Here is a 26,776-nt window from a genome sequence, read left to right as displayed (position 1 = left end):
CCGTATGGTTTACTAATTTATACATCGTTATTAGGTCTGCTTTTTCCCGTCTTATCCTTCAAAGTTGGTAGCTCCATCTCCTTCAGTCTTTCTTCATAGGGAAGATCTTTTATTTCAGGGACCATCTTTGAAACAGCCCTTTGTATCCTTTCTAGTTTCTTGATATCTTTCTGCCTAAATGGCGACCATACCACTGCTGCATATTCTAGTCTAGGTCTTATCATAGTGGTTAATATTTTTTCCATCATACTTTTATCCATGTAATTGAATGCTACCCTGATGTTCGTTAGTGTCTTGTATGTTGAAGCAAATAATCCATTTATATGTCTTTCTGAAGTCAGGGTGTCTTGTATAATTACTACCAGGTCTTTCTCTTCTCTTCTTTTCATAATAATCTCTTCCTCCATTTTATTTTCCCATGTAGGTTTTCTATTACTTTTACCCATTTCCATTATATGATATTTCTTAGTATCAAATTCTAATTTCCACTACTGGCTCCATCTCTAGATCTTATCAATATCTTTCTGTAATTCCATACAATGACTTTGTTTTTTTATAACTCTCAAAAGCTTGGTATCATCAGCAAACAAATTTATGTAGCTACTCAAACCCTCTTGTATATTGTTTACATATATTTGGAACATTATTGGTGCCAACACCGAACCCTGTGGTACGCCACTGGTTACAGCGCTCCAACTTGATGGTGTATCTCTTATCACTGTCTTCATTTCCCTATCTGTTAAGTAATCTGTAATCCAATTTAAGATATTTCCCTTAATTCCGCCTATGTGTTCTATTTTCCATAGGAGTCTTCTGTGTCTAGATACACTGCTTGTTAAGTTTGTTATACATGATCTTCCTTTTCTAAAACCAAATTGGGAGTTATTAATGATTTCATTTCTCTCCAGATATTCCAACCATTTTTCTTTGATAACAATTTCACAGATCTTACCCACCACACTGGTTAGTGACATTGGTCTATAATTTAGGAGCTCAGTCACTTTTCCTCCTTTGTATAATGGGACTATATTGGCTCTTTTCCATTCCTTTGGTACCTTCCCTTCCCTTCAAGAGTTGTCAATTACATCTCAAATTGGTTCTACCAGTTGCTCACTACATTCCCTTAGTGTCCATCCTGACACTCCATCTGGTCCCATTGCCTTCCTCACATCCACCTTTTCTAGCAATTCTTTAATTTTCTGTTTTCTTCACAATGTCTCTTAATCCTTCCTGTGCCGCTGGGTTGATTGGCTTTATAAACTCTCCCTCTTCATTGAATACTGATTTAAAGCTCTCATTCATAAGTTCACTCATTTCTTCCGATGTTTCGTATATCATATTCCCCTTAATCAACTTAGTAATGGTCTCTCTGTTTGTCATTTTACTATTTATATACTTATAAAAAAGCTTGGGTTCTTTTTCATATCTCTTCACTACATCTTTTTCAAAGTTTCTCTCCTCCTCCCTTCTTATACTAATGTATTGATTTCTTGCCTCTTTATACTACTTCCTATTTATTTCATTATGTTGCCTTCTTAATTTTTTCCATGCTGTATCCTTGCACTTTTTAGCTTTTGCACATATTGCATTATACCAGGGGTGTTTGCTCTTTTTACTCTATATTCAGGAACATATCTCTTTACCCCGTCATTATACTTGTCTAGAAATATATCATACTTTCCTTGAATTGTCTTTCCATGCATAATTTCTTTGCAATCAATACTACCAAAATAACTTTTTAATCCCCAAAAATTTGATTTAGCGTGGTTCTGTCTCTTGTGTTTGTGTCCCTCATTATATTCCAAAATTTCCCGATCCTCTAATTCGATTTCTAGGACCACATGATCACTTTTTCCTATTGGAGTATGATATTTGATGTTTGGACATGGCTCCTGTTTCTTTTGTAAATATCAAATCCAGCATTGATGGATCATTTTTCCCTCTATATCTTGTATAATCTTTCACCCATTGATCCAATGTGTTTGCCATTGCCAGTTGTAGCACATCCTTCCCCAACGTCCAGCATAACCGCTTGCATCTACTGTATTTCTTCCCAATTGACGTGTTTGCAGTTTAGATCTCCCACAAGCAACACTCTTCTATCCTTCCTTAGCATGTTATCCAGACAATTTAGTACTTCCTTTTGCATTTCCTTATGTACATCAAGCCTCCATATATTAGTCTTTGGTGGTACATATGCAACTATGATACTCCTTTTTTCCCTCCCATTGGTCCTTATTGTTATACTTAAAACCTCTGCCAGTCCATCTCCGGACTGTATCTCTTCCACATATATATTCTCTCGAGTCATGATCATTACTCCTTGTCCTGCTTTTCCCTTTCTGTCTCTCTTCCAAACATTGTATCCTTGCTCTTTAAAATTCACTTGGACATCTTCACTTAACTTTGTTTGTCATACATACCACATCTGGCCCTTTTTCCAATATATAATCTCTCACTTCCAAACTTCCTGATATAAACCCATCTACGTTTGTATACAAGACTCTTAATGCTTTCCTTCCCCTTCCCGAATATGCAATTTCCTCAGTCTCATGTCTAGCATTCTCCAGTAAAACTTCTTCTTTTCATTCTCTGTCCTTCCTTAATTTTTTTCCTCAGCTTCACTCCTCAGTTCTCTTTTTCCCTTTCTATCTGGTTCATCTCTCTCTTTATCCAGATATGCTTATATTCTGCCTTTTCAGCCAGCTTTCCAGTCCTAGCTAATATTTCTTCTATCCCTACTTGCGATCTCATTTTGACTTTTAGGGGTCTTTTGGTTTCCTCACTATATTTACCCAGTCTATATATTTCTTCTATTTCTTTATCAAGACTTTGTTCTTTATCTTGCACTATGGAGATAATTTTCTTAACCGTTTCTTTCTCCTCCTTCTCCCCCACAAATTTCACTGGGTTCTTTTTTTCTTCTAGTACATATATAACCATACACTTCTTTTTGTCCACCGTATCTCTCACTAATTCTTCCTTTTCTTTGATCACTTATATAACTGTGTCCTTAGTTTTCTCCTTTATTTGTTGCATAACTACTTCAGCAAAATTGACTTTTTCTTCTTCTCATTCCTATTTCCAAACCTTCTTCCACTCATCCAGTTTCTTTTCACTCATCTCTTTGCCTATGTCCAAATTGGAGTCCAGCTTTTCCTGCAGCTCTTGTAATGCAGCTTCATAATTCGTACATTTGCCCTTTAGGGCGCTATTCTTCCTTTTTATTTCCTCTAGGGTTTTTTTCATCTCATGGTTCATTTTAACAGTACTTTCTAAGTTTAAACATCTCTCTCTCAATTCTAGATTCTCCGTAATCAGCTGGTCCTACTTTTCGAACATGACAGTGACCATCTTCTTCAAGGCTTTAAGTTCCTTATCCATAATGATGATCCTTCTCATGTTAACTCATTCTTCCTTAAAGCCTGAAAACTCTCTCTCTCTACTCCAGTCAACAAGCTGTCTCAATCCTAGGGATTTCTATAATCTCACTTCTAGTTCCCCTCGGTCTCGCTCCCAGTCCTTTGTTTACATATCGAGCAGTGCCTACTGCACCGTCCATGGCGTCATCCTCCTTCATACTTTTTTCAACCTCAAAATTTAAGCAAATTCAATAACTCTTTGGAGACAGGACCACTAAGCTAGCCCCCTGCCTCCCTGTAACATCACCAGGTCTGCTGGGTTCCTCTCCAAAATTGGCAGCGTATCACACTGAAGCTCTGATCTTGCATCCGCTCGCTTCGGCCGACAGTGTGTGTGTATTTACCTAGTTGTAGTTTTACAGGCTTTACGCTCATGTAGCCCTGTCTCCATATCTACACTTATCCAATTTTTCTTTAAAACTATGCACACTCGTTGCTGACACCACTTCATCACTGAAACTGTTCCACATCTCAACACATCTTTGTGGTAAACTATATCTTTTAACATCTCTCAGACATCTTCTCTTCCTCAGCTTTTACTATGTGATCTTGTGCTTTGAATGTCATATTCTTCTCTCAGGATCAGTTTCTCATTATCCACTTGTTCCATTCCGTTGATCAATTTATAAACTTGTATCAGATCCCCTCTCTCCCTTCTCTGTTCCAGGGTTGGTAGATCCATAGCCTTTAGTCTCTCCTCATATGTCATCCCTTCAGATTCTGGAACCATTCTTGTAGCCATTTTTTGTAGTCTCTCCAGCTTCCTTATGTGTTTCTTTTTATGGGGGGGTCCACACTACTCCTGCATATTCCAATCTGGGTCTTATTATAGTACTTATCAATTTCTTCATTATTTCTTTGTCCATGTAATGAAATACTATTCCAATATTCCTTAGCAAATTATATGTCTCTGAAAATTCTATCAATATGGCTTACCGGTTGATTATTTTCTTCCATCGTCACTCCCAAATCCTTTTCCTTTTTTACTTTCTCCAGTTCTACTCCATCTCCCATCTTATAGATTCCCACTGGTTGTCTTTCACTCCCATTTCCATGACATGGCTTTTGTCCACATTGAATTCCATCTCCCACTTTTTACTCCATTCCCAGATTTAGGTCTTCCTGCAGTATTTCACAATCCTCTTTTTGCTTTATAACTCTGCACAGCTTCGCATTTATGTAGCTGTTCACTCCTTCTGGCATGTCGTTTATACATATGAGAAAAAGTATTGGTGCCAATACTGACCCCTGCAGCACTCCGCTTTCTACTGCTCTCCACTTGGACTTCATATCTTTAACTACCGTCCTTATTTCTCTCCCCCTCAAATAATTTTCCATCCATCTCAATGAGCTTCCTTTTAAGCCACCCTTCTCCTCTAACTTCCACAGTAAACTTGCATGTGGCACTTTATCAAATTCCTTTTTTAAATCCAAATAAATACAATCAACCCATCCCTGTCTCTCTTGTACTCTATCAACTATTCTAGAGTAGAAACTCAGTAAATTTGTTACACACGACTGCCTTTTCTAAAACCAAAGTGGCTATTTGATAATAATTTGTTGTCTTCGAGGAACTCGATCCATTGTTTCTTTATTACTCTTTCACACATCTTACATATTACACTAGTTAGTGATTCCAGTCTGTAATTTAAAGGTTCTTTCTTCTTTCCACTCTTATATATGGGAACCACCTCAGCTCTTTTCCATTCTACTGGTACTGTTACATTTTCTATTGAGCATTTTATGATGTTGTATATATGACTTGCCAGTTCTTCCCTACATTCTTTCAGTATTCTGCCTGAGACTTCATCCAGTCCCATTGCCTTCTCTTCATCCAATTCCTTCATTAATGCTTTTATTTCAAGCTTGGTTACTTTAATCTCTTTCATATAGACTGTCTCTCTATTACCCTGTGGTCTTTCAAATTTGGTTTCCTTAGTAAAGACCTCCTGAAATTTACTATTTAACAGTTCTGCCATACTTTTTGGACCATCCTATTCTCTCCTTTTAACCTTTCTATTGTTTTTTTTTTTTGCCTTATTTTCCCATTGATGAATCTGTAGAACAATTTTGGTTGCTCCTTACATTTTTCGACAATGTTCTTTTCATAGTTCCTCTCCTCTTCCTTCCTCACTTTAATGTATTAATTTCTCACTGTCTTGAAGGTTTCCTTATTTACTGGATTTCTATTTCTCCTCCACCTTTTCCATGCTCCATCTCTTTTCTCCTTTGCCCTGGTACACCTTGCATTAAACCAATTTTTTTCTTTCTTCTTTCGGTCTATATTTCGGGACATATTCTCTGACTCCTGTTTTGTATTTTTCCAAAAATAAGTTCTATTTCTCTTGCACCTTTTCTGAGTTTTCCATCTCCTCCCAGTTAACGTATTTGAAATAGCTCTTGAGGTTCTCAAAATCAGCCTTTCTGTAATTTAATCTGTCTCCTTTGTATAACTCGTCTCTATCATCTTTTCCCTTTTCTATATCCATTTCTAATATTACATGGTCACTCTTTCCGAACGGGCACTTATATCTTAATATCATCGTTAATTTGTATACTCCTTGTAAAAACCAGGTCCAATCTCGCCAGCTCGTCGTTTCCTCTGAATCTTGTGTTTTTCTTTACTCCATCATATTATCTATCATTGAGTTCTGGAATCTTTCTCCCCACACTTCTTTCCCCATACACTTTCATAATTTTCCCAGTCCACTTCTTTACAGTTGAAGTCTCCTACTAATATAACTTTTCTCCTTTCTTTAATGACTCTCGTTAGACTCCTTATTGTGTCATCTATCATGTCTTTATATTCTTGATTGGTCCATGAATTTGTTTTTGGTGGCACACGTTCCAATGATTGTTAACTCTTTTTTATCAATATGCATCTTAATATACAGTACTTATCCTTTTCCTTCCCCATATTCCACTTGGTTTACCACCATCTCTTTCTTTAACATTATCATACTCCTCCTCCTCTTTTACCCCCTCTGTCTTTCCTCCATATGTTATATCTATTACCTATGTCTATTTTGATTGCCTCATTTAGCTTTGTTTAAGCCAGGCATACAATTTTTCTTTCTTTATGTAATCTTTTAATTCTTATTTACTTGATAGAACTATGTCTATGTTCATATACATAATTTTTAGTTTCTTGCCCTTATCACTTTTAGTTAAACTTACTCCACTGTTTCCTCTTCCTTCTCTTTTATATACCATTTCCTTATCCTGTCTCCTAGAATTCTCCAAAAAAAAAAAAAGCCTTTTTCTCCTCCTCTGTGTGTATTTACCTAATTGTATTTACCTAATTGTAACATACGGGAAAAGAGCTATGCTCGTGTTGTCCCGTCTCCATATCTATTAATGTCCAGCTTTTTCTTAAAATCATGAATATTCCTTGCGTTGACCACTTCCACGTCTAAACTATTCCATGCTTCCACCCTTCTATGAGGAAGCTATATTTTCACATCTCTCCTATAAGTGGCCATTTTAGTTTTTCCCATGCCCTCTCGACATTCTTCCATTCCACATACACAGATCTTCCCTATCCATTTTTTCCATGCCAATCATCACTCTGTATATTGCTATCAGGTCTCCCCTTTCTCTTCTGTTTTCCAGGGTTGGAAGTTGCATTCTTTTCAGTCTGTCTTCATAAGTCAAATCTCTTAAGTCAGGCACCATTTTCGTTGCAGCCCTCTGTACTTTCTCTAGTTTCCTTATGTGTTTCTTTAAGTTCGGAGCCCACTGTATTGTTGCATATTCAAGCCTCGGTGTGTGTGTGTGTGTGTGTGTGTGTGTGTGTGTGTGTGTGTGTGTGTGTGTGTGTGTGTGTATTTACCTATTTGTGTATTACAGGGCCCGAGCTAAGCTCTCTGTGTCCTGTTTCCTTGTCCATTCCTGTCATATCTCTCTTTCATCTGATTGACACACACCACGTCAACGACATGACTGCTCAGTTTATTCCACTTATCAATGCTACGATGCGGGAAACTGTATTTTCTCACGTCATTTAGACAGATGTCCTTTATTAGCTTTTTTCCATGTCCTCGGAGATGATTACTTGTGGTCACCTTTATCAACTCTCTATCTAGTATGTCAATCTTGTTCACCAATTTATACATAGTTATCATGTCTCCTCTTGTTCTTCTCTCTTCTAATGTGGTCAGCCCCAGCTTCCTCAGTCTTTCCTCATAGTCTAACTCCCTGAGTCCTGGTACCATCCTTGTTGCCAGCCTTTGTACCCTCTCTACCTTTTTCACATTTTTCTTCATATGCGGTGACCAGACACATGCTGCATATTCTAGCTGGGGTCTTATTAAGGTACATAATATCTTCTTCATCATTCCTTCATCTAGGTAGTGGAATGCAAGGCCAATATTTTGAAGCATGTTGTATGTTTTCCAAAAAATCTTGTTAATGTGTTTCTCCGGTGACAAAGTGTTTTGCGCGGTTACTCCTAAGTCTTTCTCCTCATTGGTCTCTTTAATTTTCTCATCACCCAGCCTGTAATCCCTGTTGTGTGTGTGTGTGTGTGTGTGTGTGTGTGTGTATCTTGATAGAAAGGCATATACGAGCTTATGGGAAGAGTCAGCTTTGTTGTTGCTTAATTATGTCATTGTTTAGAATGTTTGTTTCATTTGGTAAGAAATGTTGCCCTATATGCACATAACCATTTATTCTAATTGCATTGGAAAAAGGAATATAAGATAAGAATTGTCATCACTTTGTGACTAGCTACTCTTAACTGGTTGTCTGATATGTTAGTTTAAGTGATGCTACGAAAATAAAACAGGAAGACAAGTGGCCTTTTTTCTTAGAGTAGCTTTAGTGAAATCAGTAGTATGAGAAGCGTGGACAACTCATTGAGAGTATGGTGATCTAATGATATCAATTGAAAGCTTGTTTCATTAATCATTTTAATTTTAAATCAAGTCAGCAGTGTGCACAAAGTAATCCATAACCATTGTCTTGACACATTTTGAAATGAAGGACTGATAGGATTGGATGGAGAGGTGAAAAAAAATCAGTCCTCCACTATCACTCTGACTATCTCAAGTTTATTTCTCTATAATTCTCTTTCTTCACATGACATTTTGACCTTTACTCAGATTTCTTGCACATATTCCTTTCTATCTTTATTTGATATGAGGCACTTCTTATTCATCTTGAACAAAATAACAATACTTTCATATGAAGCAATATGAGAGTGAAACACTGATTGTTAAGTATCTTCAATTATGTCTAATCCTTTAACAAAATACTGCTAAATGTTTCTTATTTACCCACAAGAAGAAACACTAACAGTTATCATTACTTTGTTACTTTTCTACGCACTTGTTCATCTACTTGAAAAAAGTGTTCCACTACAACAAATAGCTACCATAATTATTTGCGAATGCTGCTATGAATTATCAGTGTATACTTGTGTTATCTTTTCAGCAGTATGGAAAAGTAATTTTATTATGATTGATCTAAGTATTATATTTGAAAACTCTGAAAAAAATGTTTTAATTTATTTGTTATAACCAGATCTACCTGACAATATAATGAAAATGTATTTTTGTAGAAACATATTAATTGTTTAAAAACATACGTTTAATGTTCTATCTCTGTATTTCACTTGCATAACTTTGTTGCATTGCAGCACCAATAGAACATAATGTATTAGTCTTGGATAAAAAATGTCCACTGCCTTATCACTGAACACAAGAAAACACTTGATGCAGCATTGTTGTTGTCATCCATACAGTCTCATTATGTTGTCATCCATGCTATAGAAGGAAGAGAGTGTGGTTGTAATATTTCAAAGTGATGTGTCTTTACATACTGCACAACTCTATTACAACAGTATGTATACAAAGCAATTTACTATCATTGTAATCATAATCTAATCTTAAGTGAATAACAACTGCTCAATCACATCAGTGTACTGTTTAATGCTTTGACACTTTTTTTCTTTTTCAATAAAAGGATAATTGCAAATGCCAAAATAATTTTACAAAAGTTAACACCATCTCCATCAGCATATATGCAGAATAATGGCCTCATAGTGGTTAAGGTGCAAAATACCCATATGTCACCCCATACTGGCACAGGATGTCTTGGCAGTGTTGCTGGGTTGCAAGGCCATACATAGCTCCTTAGTGTATGCCCCACACCTATTTTCTGCCAGGTGAATAGGGGGCTACAGTATGAATGGAGACAAACCTAACTTGTCCCCATTTGTCTAGGGATTTGAGCCAGGACCTCTCAATTGTGAGTTAGGCAAACTAAACACTACACCACTGGGCCAACAATTATGGTGTTAAGTATAGTATACTGGACATACATACAGAAAGCCACACAAATGTACACAGATATAGGTGTACACACAATACACAACATACACACAAATACAGTTCATACAGCTATTTAGCTATAATAAAAAGTGCATTTTATAAGCTGTCAAATATGGTAATGCACATAATAAGGTCACTAACCTTAATTCTACGGGGATTATTGTACGGGGGGATGGGATTCCAAGCCTTCCTGGTGCTGGTTATTGAGGCCCAACAAGTCAGTGGTATCAAAGTATATGCCACACTATTTGAGTTTTGCTCATAAAAATTGGCTTGCCATTGAATTTCTCATACTTTTGGTTTGCGTCTATCACTATTTGACCTGTTTGTCCTTTTTTCTTGCAAATCATATCATTCAGAAGCCTACTTTACATTTGTAGATATACTATAAGTATACATCCTTTGGTACTATGTAGATGATTGGGAACATTGTGCTATGGAACAGTGTTGTGTTGATGTCTTGAATGTTTATTTATAACTAGCATGTATCATTGTAATACTACTGTGAAAATTTTTGTTGAACCAAAAGATATTTTCATAATCTGTAAAATATCTGACTGAAAACTATTACATATCTGTTTTCCACTACAGCACTGGTTAGTTCATAGCATGGATGAAATATTCAATGCTGCTTTTAGGCCAACGTAGGTTTTTACTCTCTTTGTGGTGATTTGTTAAAAAAAAAAAAAAAAAATATATATATATATATATATATATATATATATATATATATATATATATATATATATATATATATATATATATATATATATATATATATATATATATATATATATATATATATATATATATATATATATATATATATATATATATATATATATATATATATATATATATATATATATATATATATATATATATATATATATATATATATATATATATATATATATATATATATATATATATATATATATATATATATATATATATATATATATATATACACCCTTCCTATATGTACTATATAAAATCTTAGTGTAATAACTTAATATCCCAGTTAAAATTTTTCTTTTAGCACAAGTCAACTAGATAAGTGTGATTCAAAATGCTTGTTAAAATGACAAATCTAACAATGACAAGATGTATCTATTTTTGAGAAGAAAGAAAAATTATCCCTATCAATATTATCATTATTCTTTTACATGATATCTTATTCCAGCATATGCTTGGCATGAATATGATCCATATACTCCAACTTACTCTTTTGTACTTTGCAATTAATTTTTCATTTCTTCTTTGGCAAATTTCTCTATTCATTCCTGATTCACTTTCACACACTGTCAGCCCTTCATCATCTATACTATCCATACACCAAACCATCTCAAAGTTTCTTTTCTTATACTTCCCAACACATCCTTACTCATACCACACTGTGAGCAGGACATTTCTCATTTTACCTTTCCATATTATTACACAGCCATCTTCATCCTACAATATTTTTGGTCTTTGGCTTGCATCTATCAGGCATTATCTCCGTATCACTCATATGAATTGAGATCATATTGCTATCCCATAAACTTCTTCATTTCTTGAATAACTATACAGTTTGATGTCAAGATTTCTACCATCACAGCCCCTTATTGTTCTCTCTCTCTCTCTCTCTCTCTCTCTCTCTCTCTCTCTCTCTCTCTCTCTCTCTCTCTCTCTCTCTATCATTACACCTCCTAAATATATGAATGCTCTTCCACAAAATTCCCTCAAATGAAAAATAATATGTTTAAATAAATGAATAAATCATAAGAAAGGAAAGAAATAAAATTTTGCATAACATGTCTTAGTATATGAATTGGAATTTGAGCAACAATAGAAAGCTGCAAAAGTAGATTATTATTATAATTTTTTAATATGGTCTATATATGAATATCAAGTAAACTAATGAATACCTAAATCTTATATGTACTCATGCAACAGTTTATGATCGTGAATAATAGTAAGAACATCAGAACATAGGCAAGAAAATAAGGGAAACTGCAAGAGGCAATCAGGCCTAAGGTGGCCCCTGGAAGAACATATTTACCTATTTTTGTCTGTCATCCCCATCCATATAGTTGTCTAATCTTGTTTTAAAGCTCCTATTGAGTTAGCACTAATAACCTGATTACTGAGTTCATTCTATTCACCAACCACTCTAGCTGTCAGAGAAGCAGTTCATTCCCATTTCTTTCTCAAACCAAAATTTTTCAAGCTTTGACCCATTGTTCCTGGTTCTATCCTGGCTACTGATTCTAAGAACTTTGCTTATGTCCCCTTGTTATAACCCCTATACCACTTAAATATATTTTTATTAGGTCACTTCTTAACCTGTTTCCCTAAGGGATGCAAATTTAGTATCTTCAATTTTGCTTTGAAGGGAATATCTCTCATGACCTTTTCCTTTTAATCATTCTCCCGTAGTGATTTTAATAGACTTATCTTTCCTATAATGTGGCAACCAGAACTATAGAGTATAATCTAGGTGCAGTCTGACCAGTGCCAAATATACCTTTAATATTATTTCTGGACTTCTGCCTAATACTCCTAAAAATTCATCCCAATACCCTGTTTGCCTTATTTCTACCCTCTATGCAATGTTGTCTTATACCAAGATCGGAGATAACTATAAATCCTAAAACTTTTTCATATCCTGAATATGAATCTTGAGAAATGTACCTACCAAAATAAGAGGATAAGTTTTTTTTCTACATGTAAAACAAAGAATCATCTGACAGAAATTAATGTAAAATGAAACATCAGTTAATAAGAGTTAATGGAAAAAATGACATGAACTATTATGATATGATAGGAAAGACTATAATGAGAAGTATGTGAAATGTTTGAATGAGAAAAAGGCAGCATCTCATCCTAGATCTACTTTTGCTAATATGTGTTAGGGTCACTGATGCATCAGATCAAGAGTAAGATCAGTGGTAACTTTAGAATCATTACTGAAATATGACCATGGCAATGATATATGTATAGGTAAGAATGATGACTAACATAATGGAATTAATGATTTAAAAGAAAAAAAAAGTATATATCAGACTGAAGAGTGTGAAAATAAATGTATACAAAGGGAGGTATAATGTACTTCAATATAGCAAATACTGATCTTTAAAATTACTAATTATTCCAGTAAAGTTTGTATACTTACTAGATACATTCTAAACTACATAATAGCCATAAAATAATTATGTAATATCATATGATTTATTCTTTATCCCCTGATGGACTGTATGTTTCATATTCCCAGGTGGATCCCTTACACAGTGTCTTTGTGTTTCTGTGTAAATCCATATCTATGAAGCTAGTATCAATGTGTAGTGCAAGAAGTTCACAGAGTTACTTTTAATCATCAAGAGGAATGAATATTTCTTGTGTAAGAAAGAAGGTAAACCATAAGATTTATATGTGAGAAATGTGGGTTTATACAGTAATGCAATTCGAATAATTAATGTGGATATAAAAAAAATGCTAGAGCATGCTGAACTAAGCACAGTGAAATATCTAACATGAAGACCAGAAGAGAAGACTTGAGAATAATTGCATCCGTGAAGTATAGACTGATATATTTACATCTAAGTACGTATAGGAAAAGGATGGTAATGACAAGGAGTAAAAACTTAATACCAGAGGGTAGATCTAAGGGAGTGTGTGATAAAGCTCTAAGATATCACTAAAAACTAAGAGGCTTGACTAAAACAATGCACATAACCATGCAATTTGGTAAGAGGCTGTCTTTTGACAAGGCTATCCCATATAAATATGAAAGTTGGTTTTTGACAAGATGATGATGGTGATGGTGATGATGATAACTGATGCCTTGTCAGCTCATTCACTGGTATATATATATATATATATATATATATATATATATATATATATATATATATATATATATATATATATATAAAATGGATGTCTTGAAGCATAAATTCTCTTATGTGTAGACTAACATATTTCACTTCCATACCATCTGTGTACTGTAAGGTCTATATTATCATTACTGGAGCAGCTAGAGTACACCACACTTGCAACTGTAAAGCTATCTATGTATACAGTTCAAGACTGAGAAACCATCAGTGATTGCAGTGTTAAATGAGCTTTAAATAACATTTGGGATGTATGATTGTCTGTTAGATAATGGCTCTCATTCTTGTACATACTCTATGGCTAATATTGCTTAAAATATAATGTTAAATGGTAGAACACACATACACACAAACAGACAGACAGACAGACAGACAGACAGACAGACAAACAAACAAACAAACAAACAAACACACACACACACACACACACACATATTATATATATATATATATATATATATATATATATATATATATATATATATATATATATATATATATATATATATATATATATATATATATATATATATATATATATATATATATATATATATATATATATATATATATATATATATATATAAATATATATATATATATATATATATATATATATATATATATATATATATATATATATATATATATATATATATATATGAGACTCAAGATTTGAAAACATGTTTTGTATGATCACTGAATATCATGTAAACAAATATAGTAGAAAACTAAAAGGCAGATTATGTAACAATACTTAATTGTATTAGTGAATGTGATCATGCAATAGATAGAATGACTAAGAAGATAGTGTGCTGTCATATATATATATATATATATATATATATATATATATATATATATATATATATATATATATATATATATAAATAACAGATGTATTATTGTGATATACACTATATACTTACAGCATAGTAAAAAAAAGAAGCTATAGTCTTTGTTTATATTTACCTTGTATTTTCCAACCTTTATTCAATAACATATACTACTGCACATTTACACCATGTAGAAGATATACTCACCTCTCTGAATCTGCTGTTTCCCCAGCATCTGGCCTTTCAAGGTCATCTTCCTCTGTGAAGGCATGACTGTCTGCCCCATCCGAGAATTCGTGCCCACCGCTTCCTAATCTATCTGAACCACGCCCACTGGCAGACCCTGTCCCACTCCCACTGCTCGGAGGTTGTCTGTACCGACCATATACGAAACCCATTCCACCATTGTCTGCTCTGCCTCTGTAAAGTCAATTAAAAGGTAAGATATAAATCATATTGCCAATTTCAATGATTACTTTCTTCTCTATGTACATTTGTTTAAATTCTGAGACAAAAATTAACATGATATTCATAACTGCAATTTCAATATTAATCAATCTATTAATGGCTCTGGAATAATTGAAAATTATCCAAAAATCTAAATGCATAAACACACACACACACACACACACACACACACACACACACACACACACACACAATGGTAATAGTTTAAAGGATAACTGCCAAGATTCTTCATACTAACACATAAACAAACAACTAAGTGATAAAAAAAAAAAAATAAAAAAATAACATCAAGTGGTAGGTAGCACTACTAAAATCATGCCATTTTGGAAGCAAATTAAATACATACCTACATATATATATATATATATATATATATATATATATATATATATATATATATATATATATATATATATATATATATATATATGCAAAGAAGCACAGAGAATTCAAGGAAAGGTATCATTACTGACCTTTCTGTGATGTACGCTCACATTACAGTATTGGCTTCAGGCTAAAGCTTGAAACTCCATTTAAGAAACAGAGATAAAAAGAAAATCTACATACCATATAGAAGCATATAGCATGTAGCTAATCCAAAGGCAGTTGAAAATGAAGTTATAATGAATTAATGATATCTGTTGAACATTGTAAAATTTTCACTTTGATAATATTCTGTACATTATCATAATTATCAAGCTTCTAAATTTTATATAAACATATACTTGTATGCATGATATTAGCAAATGTTATATGTATTATTAGTAAATGGGGTTTCATTCATAGCAAATCACTCTAAAAAGCATAAAACAAATAAAATTGATATTAACTTTTGTTGGTCCTTCAAAATTACTTCCTGGTCTGTGGAAAGTTAATGTTGTAACAACAGAAGAGTCTATGCAAGTTACATAGTATCAATTCACTACAAGAATTCAGTCTAACTTACTGTACAAAAGAGAAAAATGCAATATCTTACAGTTCCTTTATGATGATGTATACCATAACTATGATATTTCGTGTAATAGCATATTATGCTATTGCGATTGACACTGTCAGCTGCATTTTTTTTCTATTGAATGTCATAAGGCTTTATTTTAAAATGCAATCCTTAACTGAGATCAAAACAACTTCTACATATCATTTAACATCAACCATAGATTTGTTAGACAAGCCTATCATTCATTGCTCTATTGTAGTACTTTCCCCCAAACACTTTGAAAATAAGCTACAGACTTACAACTATATTATATACATTAAGAAAATACAAATTATATAAAATGTTATTGTGTATTTTTCACTTGATATAAAACATGAATGTGCATATTCAATAAAACTGTACTATTCTTATTATAAAGCTATTTGGCCAGAATGTTATGGTTTGTTCTCTGAATAGTACAAAACTGCTGTATTATAGGCAGAGTGAACAGTCTGACTGCATTATAAAGATTTATATATAAAGATCTTATAAAAATACCAAACAATAGAGGAGACACGTTCTCATAATCAATTCCAACTATTTTTCGAAGTGTTGTAGTAAAACCACTCCAACTTTCTACACCCATGACATTTTTCTTTGTAAGAAGGGTGCTGGTAGAAGAAGAAGACAAAGAAGAAGAAGAAAACACACTATTTCTTTTGCAAAATAACAAAGAAGTTCAGTTACCAGTTATATTATTGTATGATGAGAGAACCTTCAGGAACCAAAGGAAGAAGAGTAAGATTTCTTACTGTCTTCCTCCTTGTGAAAAGATTCAACTCTCCAAAAATAAATAAAATAAATAAATAAATAAACAAAACACAAATGTGAATACAACAAAATGCAATAAAAAACAGAATGTTGGATATGACTCATATGTTGTGAAAGGAGGACAAGAAGGTGGATGGATGCACAATGATGAGACGGTATAAATAAACAAGTACGTACAGAAGTATAGGGATTCAAAAGTGAATGCATCAGTGAAGTGGAGGAAAGACATATAATATACTACATTGGTTTGACAAAATGGAAAGAAGATATGAGAATGAGTGAAATACATTAAATACTTAAATACATGACTGTTTTAACTACAGTGCTAGTAGGTAAATAAAAGAAAAAGCATCAGGTCCTCATGCAGAACCTAACCTAGTTTGACCTATAAAGATACAACCTCCTGTGCTGCCCATGACTGACCAGCTGGAACATGGTACCTTTTAAGTCGTGTTTTTGCGGTCAAGTTGTCTTGAATTCAAATGACCTGAGATTGGTGTGCTTGCCAAAACACTCTACCTTGCCCTATAGGTTACCAGGATTCTTCTGATACTTCAAAATACTATTAATATAGTTTAAGTGACACTAATATCCATGTGAGAAACAAAAAAAATATAATGAGATTCATCTAAGTCCTTTAATATTTGTTAGTTAAAGACACTCAATCAGTGCAGCTAAATAAACCTTACGCAGCAAAATATTTGTATGGCAGCCACTTTGTGAGCCAGTGTCAGGTGCCAAATCATCTTGTCACTGCATTATTGAAAGGGTGGACAAGTGATAAGGCAGTCTACTTTAATCAATGTGAAAATATTATGCTTTTTATATGGTGTGCAGGCAAAGAAAGACAACTTGTGTGCATCTGACGTCATGACTTGAGTTTATGATGTCATATCATTAGTGATTGGGAGCACCTTGAGCTGGAGGCAAGGTCATCTCATCTTGAAGTCAAGTTAACTTGCATGCAAAAATGGTTTTGAGCAAGACAGCCATATTTATGATGTCATCTAAAGACAATTTGACTGCGAAAATGCAGCTTTAGTAATGGTAACAATAATGGTTATTCTTAGTATTTAGGATCATATCCACTACTAATTAATTTTCTTAACTACTCCATGAATGTAATACATTAAAATCTATAAAAACTGACTCATATATTTCAATAATTTTGGCACTACTTTTCAATTTCGTATTTTCAACAGTTTCTCTCTCTCTCTCTCTCTCTCTCTCTCTCTCTCTCTCTCTCTCTCTCTCTCTCTCTCTCTCTCTCTCTATATATATATATATATATATATATATATATATATATATATATATATATATATATATATATATATATATATATATATATATATATATATACAGTAAGTCCTCCTTATAAGGTATGTATCCGTTCCTGAAAACCTTACCGCAAATCGAAATTACCTTATACCGAACCTATTATAACATGTAATAATAGGAGATGTGTTCCAGCACATCAAAAGTCACTCCTACAAACATGAAAATACATGAAAATGGTCATATAAAAAAATGTAGAATACAGTCAACCCTCGGCTATCGCGTTTTATTGCTATCACGCACCCATGAAAAGCTGCTAAAATTTCATTATCGCGACCTCAAGATGCCTGCTATCTCGTGCCCCGCCATGACGTCATGGAATATCTGAGCGCTCATTGGCCAAAACCGTCTTCCCGCCAAGATCAATTCAGCTATCGCGTTTTCGGCTATGGCGCGGCTATTTCGGCCCCAATTGGGCGCGATAGCCGAGGTTAAGTGCACGAGGTTAAGTGTACTGCGCAAAAGAAATGAACAGAAAATGTTTTTATTTACCTTTCACTCGTCACATATTCTATCAGATGATGTCTCTCCCGAGGCTAAGGGACAGTAGGGATTTCAGCTCTTACTCATAATGTCCACAAAAAACATGCTGTAAGGATTTCACTTGTGCTCAGTGGGAAATGCTGGAAGAGGCTTATTGTTGTGGTAGCCCTGTGGCATGGTGGCACTACGGTACGGTGTAAACAAAACTTGAGCGGATACAGTATCTGTGAATTTTTCTTACCGTAAATAGAATCGAGGGTAGAAATTACGAAACACCGTAACTGTGAATTGACCGGATAACGGAGTACCGTATAAGGAGAACTTACTGTGTGTGTATATATATATATATATATATATATATATATATATATATATATATATATATATATATATATATATAACTCTAGTTATTTTTTCCTGTAAGTTCTTAAAGTCACAGCTGCATACAGAGGTCTTGATCACATCACAAATGGTAACAATTCATTTTAGCTTCTCATTTAGAAATTATTGCCATATATGCTTGGCAACAATATGCATGCTCTTTTAGTAGTAATTTATTCATTGGCTATCTTGAATCACTGCTTGCATCCAATTTCCTCCTCATATATGTCAATTTCTCCATTGTCAAATATCAAGTAAATCTGCTTCAGAATGATAAATTTTATTCAAAAGATCTAGTGCAAAGATGACATATGATGCTAGTAACCATCACACTTCATTAACATATTGCACCAGTTGCACAGCATGGTAAAGTAATGGAAGATCTATGGGTGAGTTGCCACATGCGTGAAAAAAAAAAAAAAAACGGATCTGAGGGCTGCACAGGTTCATGTACTTACGAGGTCTTATAAATACAAAAAAATGAACATGTAATTGCATGTCAACTGCTACTTCAATTTACATGAATGATTACAATGAATAAGACAATATTGAGAACAAATAAAGTAATGTGCAATTTTCATATATTGAATTTTTTCAAGAAATCAGAGCTCAATATGAACCTCAGAATACTATTTATTAAGAGGCAATTTTGTGGTGGTGCCACAGTGACTGAAAAAGTTGTAATGGGTGAGAGACAGAAAGGCAGAAGAGACAACTGTTGCAATCATCTTAAGCTTTTCAATATCTGTATACAGGCAAGGTCATAATGTGCATTGATGAAGGTGAATGTTACAGAATATTTGCAAATAGTAATCATGTGTATGTTGCAAACAATTAAGATAACTTTACCAAAATCCTGCAAGTAAGGCTTTTATATCAATGGATAAATTTATTCCATATTTTTAGTGAATATTAGTATGTATATTCTATTTTATCATTGGTACCTCTCTTGTTTGTGCCTTTCTAATTAACAATATTTTTTGTGTGAGATTTTGTATTTTCCATGTGTGAATGCATTTACCTCAACTAGCTAAAAACATGCACACACACACACACACACACACACACACACCCGGTAGCTCAGTGGTTAGAGCGCTGGCTTCACAAGCCAGATGACCGGGGTTCGATTCCCCGGCCGGGTGGAGATATTTGGGCGTGTCTCCTTTCACGTGTAGCCCCTGTTCACCTAGCAGTGAGTAGGTACGGGATGTAAATCGAGGAGTTGTGACCTTGTTGTCCCGGTGTGTGGTGTGTGCCTGGTCTCAGGCCTATCCGAAGATCGGAAACAATGAGCTCTGAGCTCGTTCCGTAGGGTAACATCTGGCTTTCTCGTCAGAGACTGCAGCAGATCAAACAGTGAATTACACACACACACACACCTATTCAAAAGGGAAAAACCTTAAATGGAAACAAAGATAAAAAGAAGAAAACCAGATAGTTAACAATAACTACAATGTAAGAAGAGACAGGATTGATAAAGGAGGTGGAGGTGTAATGATAATGACAAGAAAAAAGCTGAAGACTAAATTAGTGAAAAATATGAAAGGAAAAGGAGAAAAAGTGTAAATTTGGAGAATAATACTAAATAAGGAAATAACAACCTATCTACTACCCAAAACTAATCATTGGAACAAGGAAAGATATGAAACAATAATACAAGATACTATTCAATGTTTGTATGAAAATAATCAAAAGTAATGAAAGAGCATTATGTATTGGTAAGTGACTTCAACTGCATAAAACTCATCAATCAAAATTAATAAGAGTATTATTGGTAGATGCTTGTAAGATAATACATCTTCCTACAGAGAAATACATATAGAAGTTAGGAACAAGCCAAGTGAGGAAGTGGTATTGGTAAGGAGTGTGCATAACTTTAAGGGGAAAAATCTGGACAAGTGTAGGTGTGGAGATGGAACAACACTAGTGTAGCTCAAGCTCTGTAAATTACAACTAGATAAATATACATCCAAATATTGGTTGATATAAGCTCTACTAGCACAAAGGAGAGAATTATGATGGAACAAACAATAAAGGTATTAATTATGATGTACAAACTAGGATGCATACTTATTAACTGAGAATAAAGAATAGATTTTCCAATAAGACACAAAAAAACCTCACTTGCAAGATTGCTTCCAATACATACTACACATGGCATGATTGCCATTTTTTTCTGTGTGTATATATGTACATCTCGTGTGAAATTCTGTGTAATGATACCAAGTAAAAATATATCTTTTGATAGAAAAAAAAATTTGGTTATGAGTGTGAAATTTGTTTTATTTGCTCATCTTGACTCTGCCAGTGATTGTGTAACACCCTTCATTACTTTACAATACAGAGTGTGAGCTGGGATGATTCATAACACTGTGAGGCTTGGAAAATATGCAACTTCAACTTCTTTTCTTTAAGGATAATGAGTTTTGATGAATACTTCCCCCAAAGATCTGCTAATGAATCATTACTATGTGATCTCAGTTGACCATGCAAAGATCTGGAGTCAAGGAGCTGACAAAATGATGCCGCATATCTATACACATCTAGTGACTGGGAGAACAATGGACTCAAGGACACTGTGGGATCTGATGACTATTATGATCCTATTTCAAGATCATATTAGTGTTTCTGTTCCCTGCAGTGGAATTTGATCCCTAGCCCCAGCTGATCCCTGTCATGTTGACAACTTATCCTGCCTGAAGATCAACTTACTGTTTCCATAAAGTGCCCAAATGACATTGTTGGCAAACTCTCACACTTGGTATCCATCTTGGTGTTACTGCTATTTTTTTTTTTTAGTTTAGTATTATATTCCTTAAAATGTTGATTCTATACCATAACTGCATATTCCAGGCTTAGTTTTACAAAGAATGTAATAATCTTCTTACTGTTTCTTCATTCATGTGTGTGTGTGTGTGTGTGTGTGTGTGTGTGTGTGTGTGTGTGTGTGTGTGTGTGTGTGTGTGTGTGTGTGTGTGTATTTACCAATTTGTATATACCTATTTGTGTATTACAGGGCCCGAGCTAAGCTCTCTGTGTCCTGTCTCCTTGTCCATTCCTGTCATATCTCTCTTTCATCTGATTGACACACACCGCGTCAACGACATGACTGCTCAGTTTATTCCACTTATCAATGCTACAATGCGGGAAACTGTACTTTCTCACGTCATTTAGACAGATGTCCTTTATTAGCTGTGTGTGTGTGTGTAATTCCCTATGGTTGCCTGTTGGTCACCCACCCAGCCTTTACTCTATGGAAAGAGCTCAGAGCTCATACTGACCAATCTTCAGGTAGGACTAAGGCCACACCACACACCAGGACACAAAGGCAACAACCCCTCAAATTACATTCTTACTACTTGCTGCTAGATGAACAGAGCCTACACAAGAGGCTTGTGCATGTGCCTCATCATGCCCAGTAGTACTTGAACCCAGGCCTTCTCAGTTGTGTGTCAAGTGTGTTAACCACTACACTACAAAGTGTAATTCACCTCGGTCATCTGCTGGTCACCCAGCCAGTCTTCCCCATTACGGAGCGAGCTCAGAGCTCATAGACCGATCTTCGGGTAGGACTGAGACCACAACACGCTCCACACACCGGGAAAGCGAGGCCACAACCCCTGTGTGTGTAATTCACCTTGGTCGCTTACTGGTCACACAGCCAGTCTTCCCCATTACAGAGCGAGCTCAGAGCTCATAGACCGATCTTCGGGTAGGACTGAGACCACAACACACTCCACACACCAGGAAAGCGAGGCCACAACCCCTCGAGTTACATCCCGTACCTATTTACTGCTAGGTGAACAGGGGCCACACATTAAGAGGCTTGCCCATTTGCCTCGCCGCTTACCAGGACTCAAACCCGGGCCTCTCGATTGTGAGTTGAGCGTGTGTGTGTGTGTGTGTGTGTGTGTGTATTTACCTAGTTGTAGTTTTACAGGGCCTGGGCTTTATGCTTGTGTGGCCCCGTCTCCATATCGACACTTATCCAATCTTACTTTAAAAATATGCACACTGTTGCAGACACTACTTCTTCATTTAAACTGTTCCACGTCTCAATACATCTTTGCAGGAAACTATATTTTTTAACATCTCTCAGACATCTTCCTTTTCTTAGCTTTTTACTATGTGATCTTGTGCTTCGAATGTCATATTCTTCTCTCAGGATCAGTTTCTCATTATCCACTTGGTCCATTCCATTGATCAATTTATAAACTTGTATCAGATCTCCTCTCTCCCTTCTTTGTTCCAGGGTTGGTAGATCCATAGCCTTTAGTCTCTCCTCATATGTCATCCCTTCAAATTCTGGAACCATTCTTGTAGCCATTTTTGTAGTCTCTCCAACTTTCCTTATGTGTTTCTTTTATGAGGGGTCCACACTACTCCTGCATATTCCAATCTGGGTCTTATTATAGTACTTATCAATTTCTTCATCATTTCTTTGTCCATGTAGTGAAATGCTACTCCAATATTCCTTAGCAAATTATATGTTTCTCTAAAAATTCTATCAATATGGCTTACTGGTTGATTGTTTTCTTCCATCGTCACTCCTAAGTCCTTTTCCTTTTTACTTTCTCCAGTTCTACTCCATCTCCCATCTTATAGATTCCCACAGGTCGTCTTTCACTCTTTCCCATTTCCATGACATGGCTTTTGTTCACATTGAATTCCATTTCCCACTTTTACTCCATTCCCAGATCTTATTTAGGTCTTCTTGCAGTATTTCACAATCCTCTTTTGCTTTATAACTCTGCACAGTTTCGTATCATCTGCAAACAGATTTATGTAGCTGTTCACTCCTTCTGGCATGTCGTTAATATAAATGAGGAAAAGTATTGGTGCCAATACTGACCCTGTGGCACTCCGCTTTCTACTGCTCTCCACTTGGACTTCATATCTTTAACTACCGTCCTTATTTCTCTCCCCCTCAAATAATTTTCTATCCATCTCAATGTGCTTCCTTTTAAGCCACCCTTCTCCTCTAACTTCCATAGTAATCTTGCATGTGGCACTTTGTCAAATGCCTTTTTTAAATCCAAATAAATACAGTCAACCCATCCTCTCTCTCTTGTACTCTATCAACTATTCTAGAATAGAAACTCAATAAATTAGTTACACACGACCGTCTTTTCTAAAACCAAATTGGCTATTTGATATTAATTTGTTGTCTTCAAGGAACTCGATCCATTGTTTCTTTATTATTCTTTCACACATCTTGCATATTACACTAGTTAGTGATACCGGTCTGTAATTTAAAGGTTCTTCCTTCCTTCCGCTCTTATATATGGGAACCACCTCAGCTCTTTTCCATTCTACTGGTACTGTTCCATTTTCTATTGAGCATTTTATGATGTTGTATATAGGACTTGCTAGTTCTTCCCTACATTCTTTCAGTATTCTGCCTGAGACTTCATCTGGTCCCATTGCCTTCTCTTCATCCAGTTCCTTCATTAACTCTTTTATTTCAAGCTTGGTTACTTTAATCTCTTTCATATAGATTGTCTCTCTATTACCCTGTGGCCTTTCAAATTTGGATTCCTTAGTAAAGACCTCCTGGAATTTATTATTTAATAGTTCTGCCATACTTTTTGGGTCTTCCACCATCCCGTTCTCTCCTTTTAACCTTTCTATTGTTTCTTTTTGCCTAATTTTTCCATTTATGAATCTATAGAACAATTTTGGTTGCTCCTTACATTTTTCGACAATGTCCTTTTCAAAGTTCTTTTCCTCTTCCTTCCTCACCTTAACATATTCATTTCTCACTGCCTTGAAGTTTTCCTTATTTACTGGATTTCTATTTCTCCTCCACCTTTTCCATGCTCCATCTCTTTTCTCCTTTGCCCTAGCACACCTTGCATTAAACCAATCTTTCTTTCCTTCTTCTTTAGGTCTATATTTCGGGACATATTCCCTGACTCCTGTTTTGTATATTTCCAAAAATAAGTTATACTTCTCTTGCATCGTCTCTGAGTTTTCCATCTCCTCCCAGTTTACGTTTTTAAAATAGTTCTTGAGATTCTCAATATCAGCCTTTCTGTAATTTAATCGGTCTCCTTTGTATGAATCGTCTCTATCTTCCTTTCCCTCTTCTATATCCATTTCTAATATTACATGGTCACTCTTTCCCAATGGGCACTTATATCTTATATCATCACTCATTTGTGTGTGTGTGTGTGTGTGAGTGTGTGCAGTGGAAAAGATAATTTACTACTCGTAGTGATATTACTGGTAACTGAAACAATATGCTATACATAACATATTGATGAGTATCAGTAGAAATGATTTCTCAGTAATGATTATGCAAGCTTCAAATCCTGGAAGAAGTCGAGAAAATAGCAAAAAGAAAAAAAAAAGCATACTGGTGTGGGCAACTTTCATGCATCATAGCATATCTTTGTAGCAGCCATGAACATGAAGTTGCAAACTATCTTCATTCACTTGAATTTCCACCAAAGAGAAGTGTTCTGCTACCTTGAGTAAAATTTTTGTAATATCTGTATATTTTGTTATGTTAGCTACTGTGGTCTGGATTCATGAACATGAAACATATACTGCAATTAAGTGAAATTGCCACTTATAAAAACATTAGAGTTTTACCTTAAATAAACTGATGTACTACCTTCATTGTTTATATTGATCATTATTATATATCTGAATGTAAATTACTTAGATATTTGTGACAATAATATGGTGAATATCAGTCATATTGTTCTAAACTAATCACCATGATTACAGTTTGCACATGTAATACTGAAAAATGTAGCAAAATATTTCAGTGAGAGAGAGAGAGAGAGAGAGAGAGAGAGAGAGAGAGAGAGAGAGAGAGAGAGAGAGAGAGAGAGAGAGAGAGAGAGAGAGAGAGAGAGAGAGAGAGAGAGAGAGAGAAAATAATTTACTTAAAGATGATTCCGGAAAGTGACCATTTAAAGTCTGAACTACAAATTGGCTGATTGACTGCTACTCTCACCTTACTGGCTATGGACATAAGTTTATGCAACATTTTGAATATTTTCTCCTCAAAGCCAACACATTTACTTGAACAACATAGAAAAGAATGACTAATGTTGCATTACCATCATTTCTTATTGTGCATTTATGCATTTTGAATTACAAAAATTTCAGTATTTTACGAAATCTTTACAAATAAGAGCAAACTGCATTAGTTTTAGGATTAATTGCATGATTATGTCCATGCAACACAAAGACTTTCCATACATATAACGGCTTTCAGAATTTTGTCAAAATATCTTAAAAGTAAAGCCATTTGCACTACAGAACATTTGACCAATCAGTAACAGGGTAGCAGCAGTGAGGAAGGTAGCATCACATGGGAATAGGAAGCACTAGTCTAGCACCACTAAAGACTAGAGGCAACACGCCTGTGGGTGCTTTGGGACCTTGTGGGACTCTCTGGGGACAGCATGGCTGCGGCACGAAGGATCCTCTCGTGGTCTTCAGGGGATGCCAGTTGCAGCAACTCTGCCAATTTGTCTCCGGGAGTCCCTGGGGAGCCTGAAGGCCCTGCAAGAGGGCCACCGAAGTCCCCGTGCCCAAACTCCTGCCCTCGGCGCCACGGTCTCACATACCTGCATGGTGGCACTTGTACACCAGGAGACCTCGGACATGGCCACACAGGTACAACACCAAAAACACCACACAGTGCACACCACCATAAAGAAGAGGACTCTAAATAATTCAGCACATGAACAATATATAATTTTCAGCAGGTTTATTTACATTATTCTATTTATATTAAACTACAAGACCACCATGAAAACTATCTTTGATTTGAAAGAATATTTTTTTCAAAGTATTTTGAAAACATCTAAAACTAATATTATTCATGGCATTCATTTTGCAGTCCTCTCCTATGCTTGCATTCTACTCAATTCTA

The 26,776-nt window shown here is 34.9% G+C and overlaps 1 protein-coding gene across 10 annotated transcripts in view; it reads right to left on the bottom strand.

Annotated features, from left to right (window-relative positions):
* Positions 1-26,776, bottom strand: part of LOC123520139 (disintegrin and metalloproteinase domain-containing protein 11-like) — a 722,595-nt gene that overhangs the window by 12,294 nt on the left and 683,525 nt on the right. For 8 of the 10 annotated variants that reach the window (XM_045282075.1, XM_045282076.1, XM_045282074.1 and 5 more), the window contains 2 exons: positions 26,280-26,468; positions 14,673-14,885 (listed from right to left, as the gene is read on the bottom strand). In XM_045282075.1, coding sequence (XP_045138010.1) covers positions 14,673-14,885; positions 26,280-26,468 — 402 coding nt within the window. The remainder of the gene's footprint in view (positions 1-14,672; positions 14,886-26,279; positions 26,469-26,776) is intronic. The other 2 variants (XM_045282077.1, XM_045282080.1) reach the window with 1 other exon arrangement.

This window comes from Portunus trituberculatus, chromosome 46 (genome assembly GCF_017591435.1).
Source record: "Portunus trituberculatus isolate SZX2019 chromosome 46, ASM1759143v1, whole genome shotgun sequence".
NCBI classification, from domain to species: domain Eukaryota; kingdom Metazoa; phylum Arthropoda; class Malacostraca; order Decapoda; family Portunidae; genus Portunus; species Portunus trituberculatus.
Note: the sequence above shows the minus strand (reverse complement) of the source record. Positions and strands in the feature narration are given on the sequence as shown.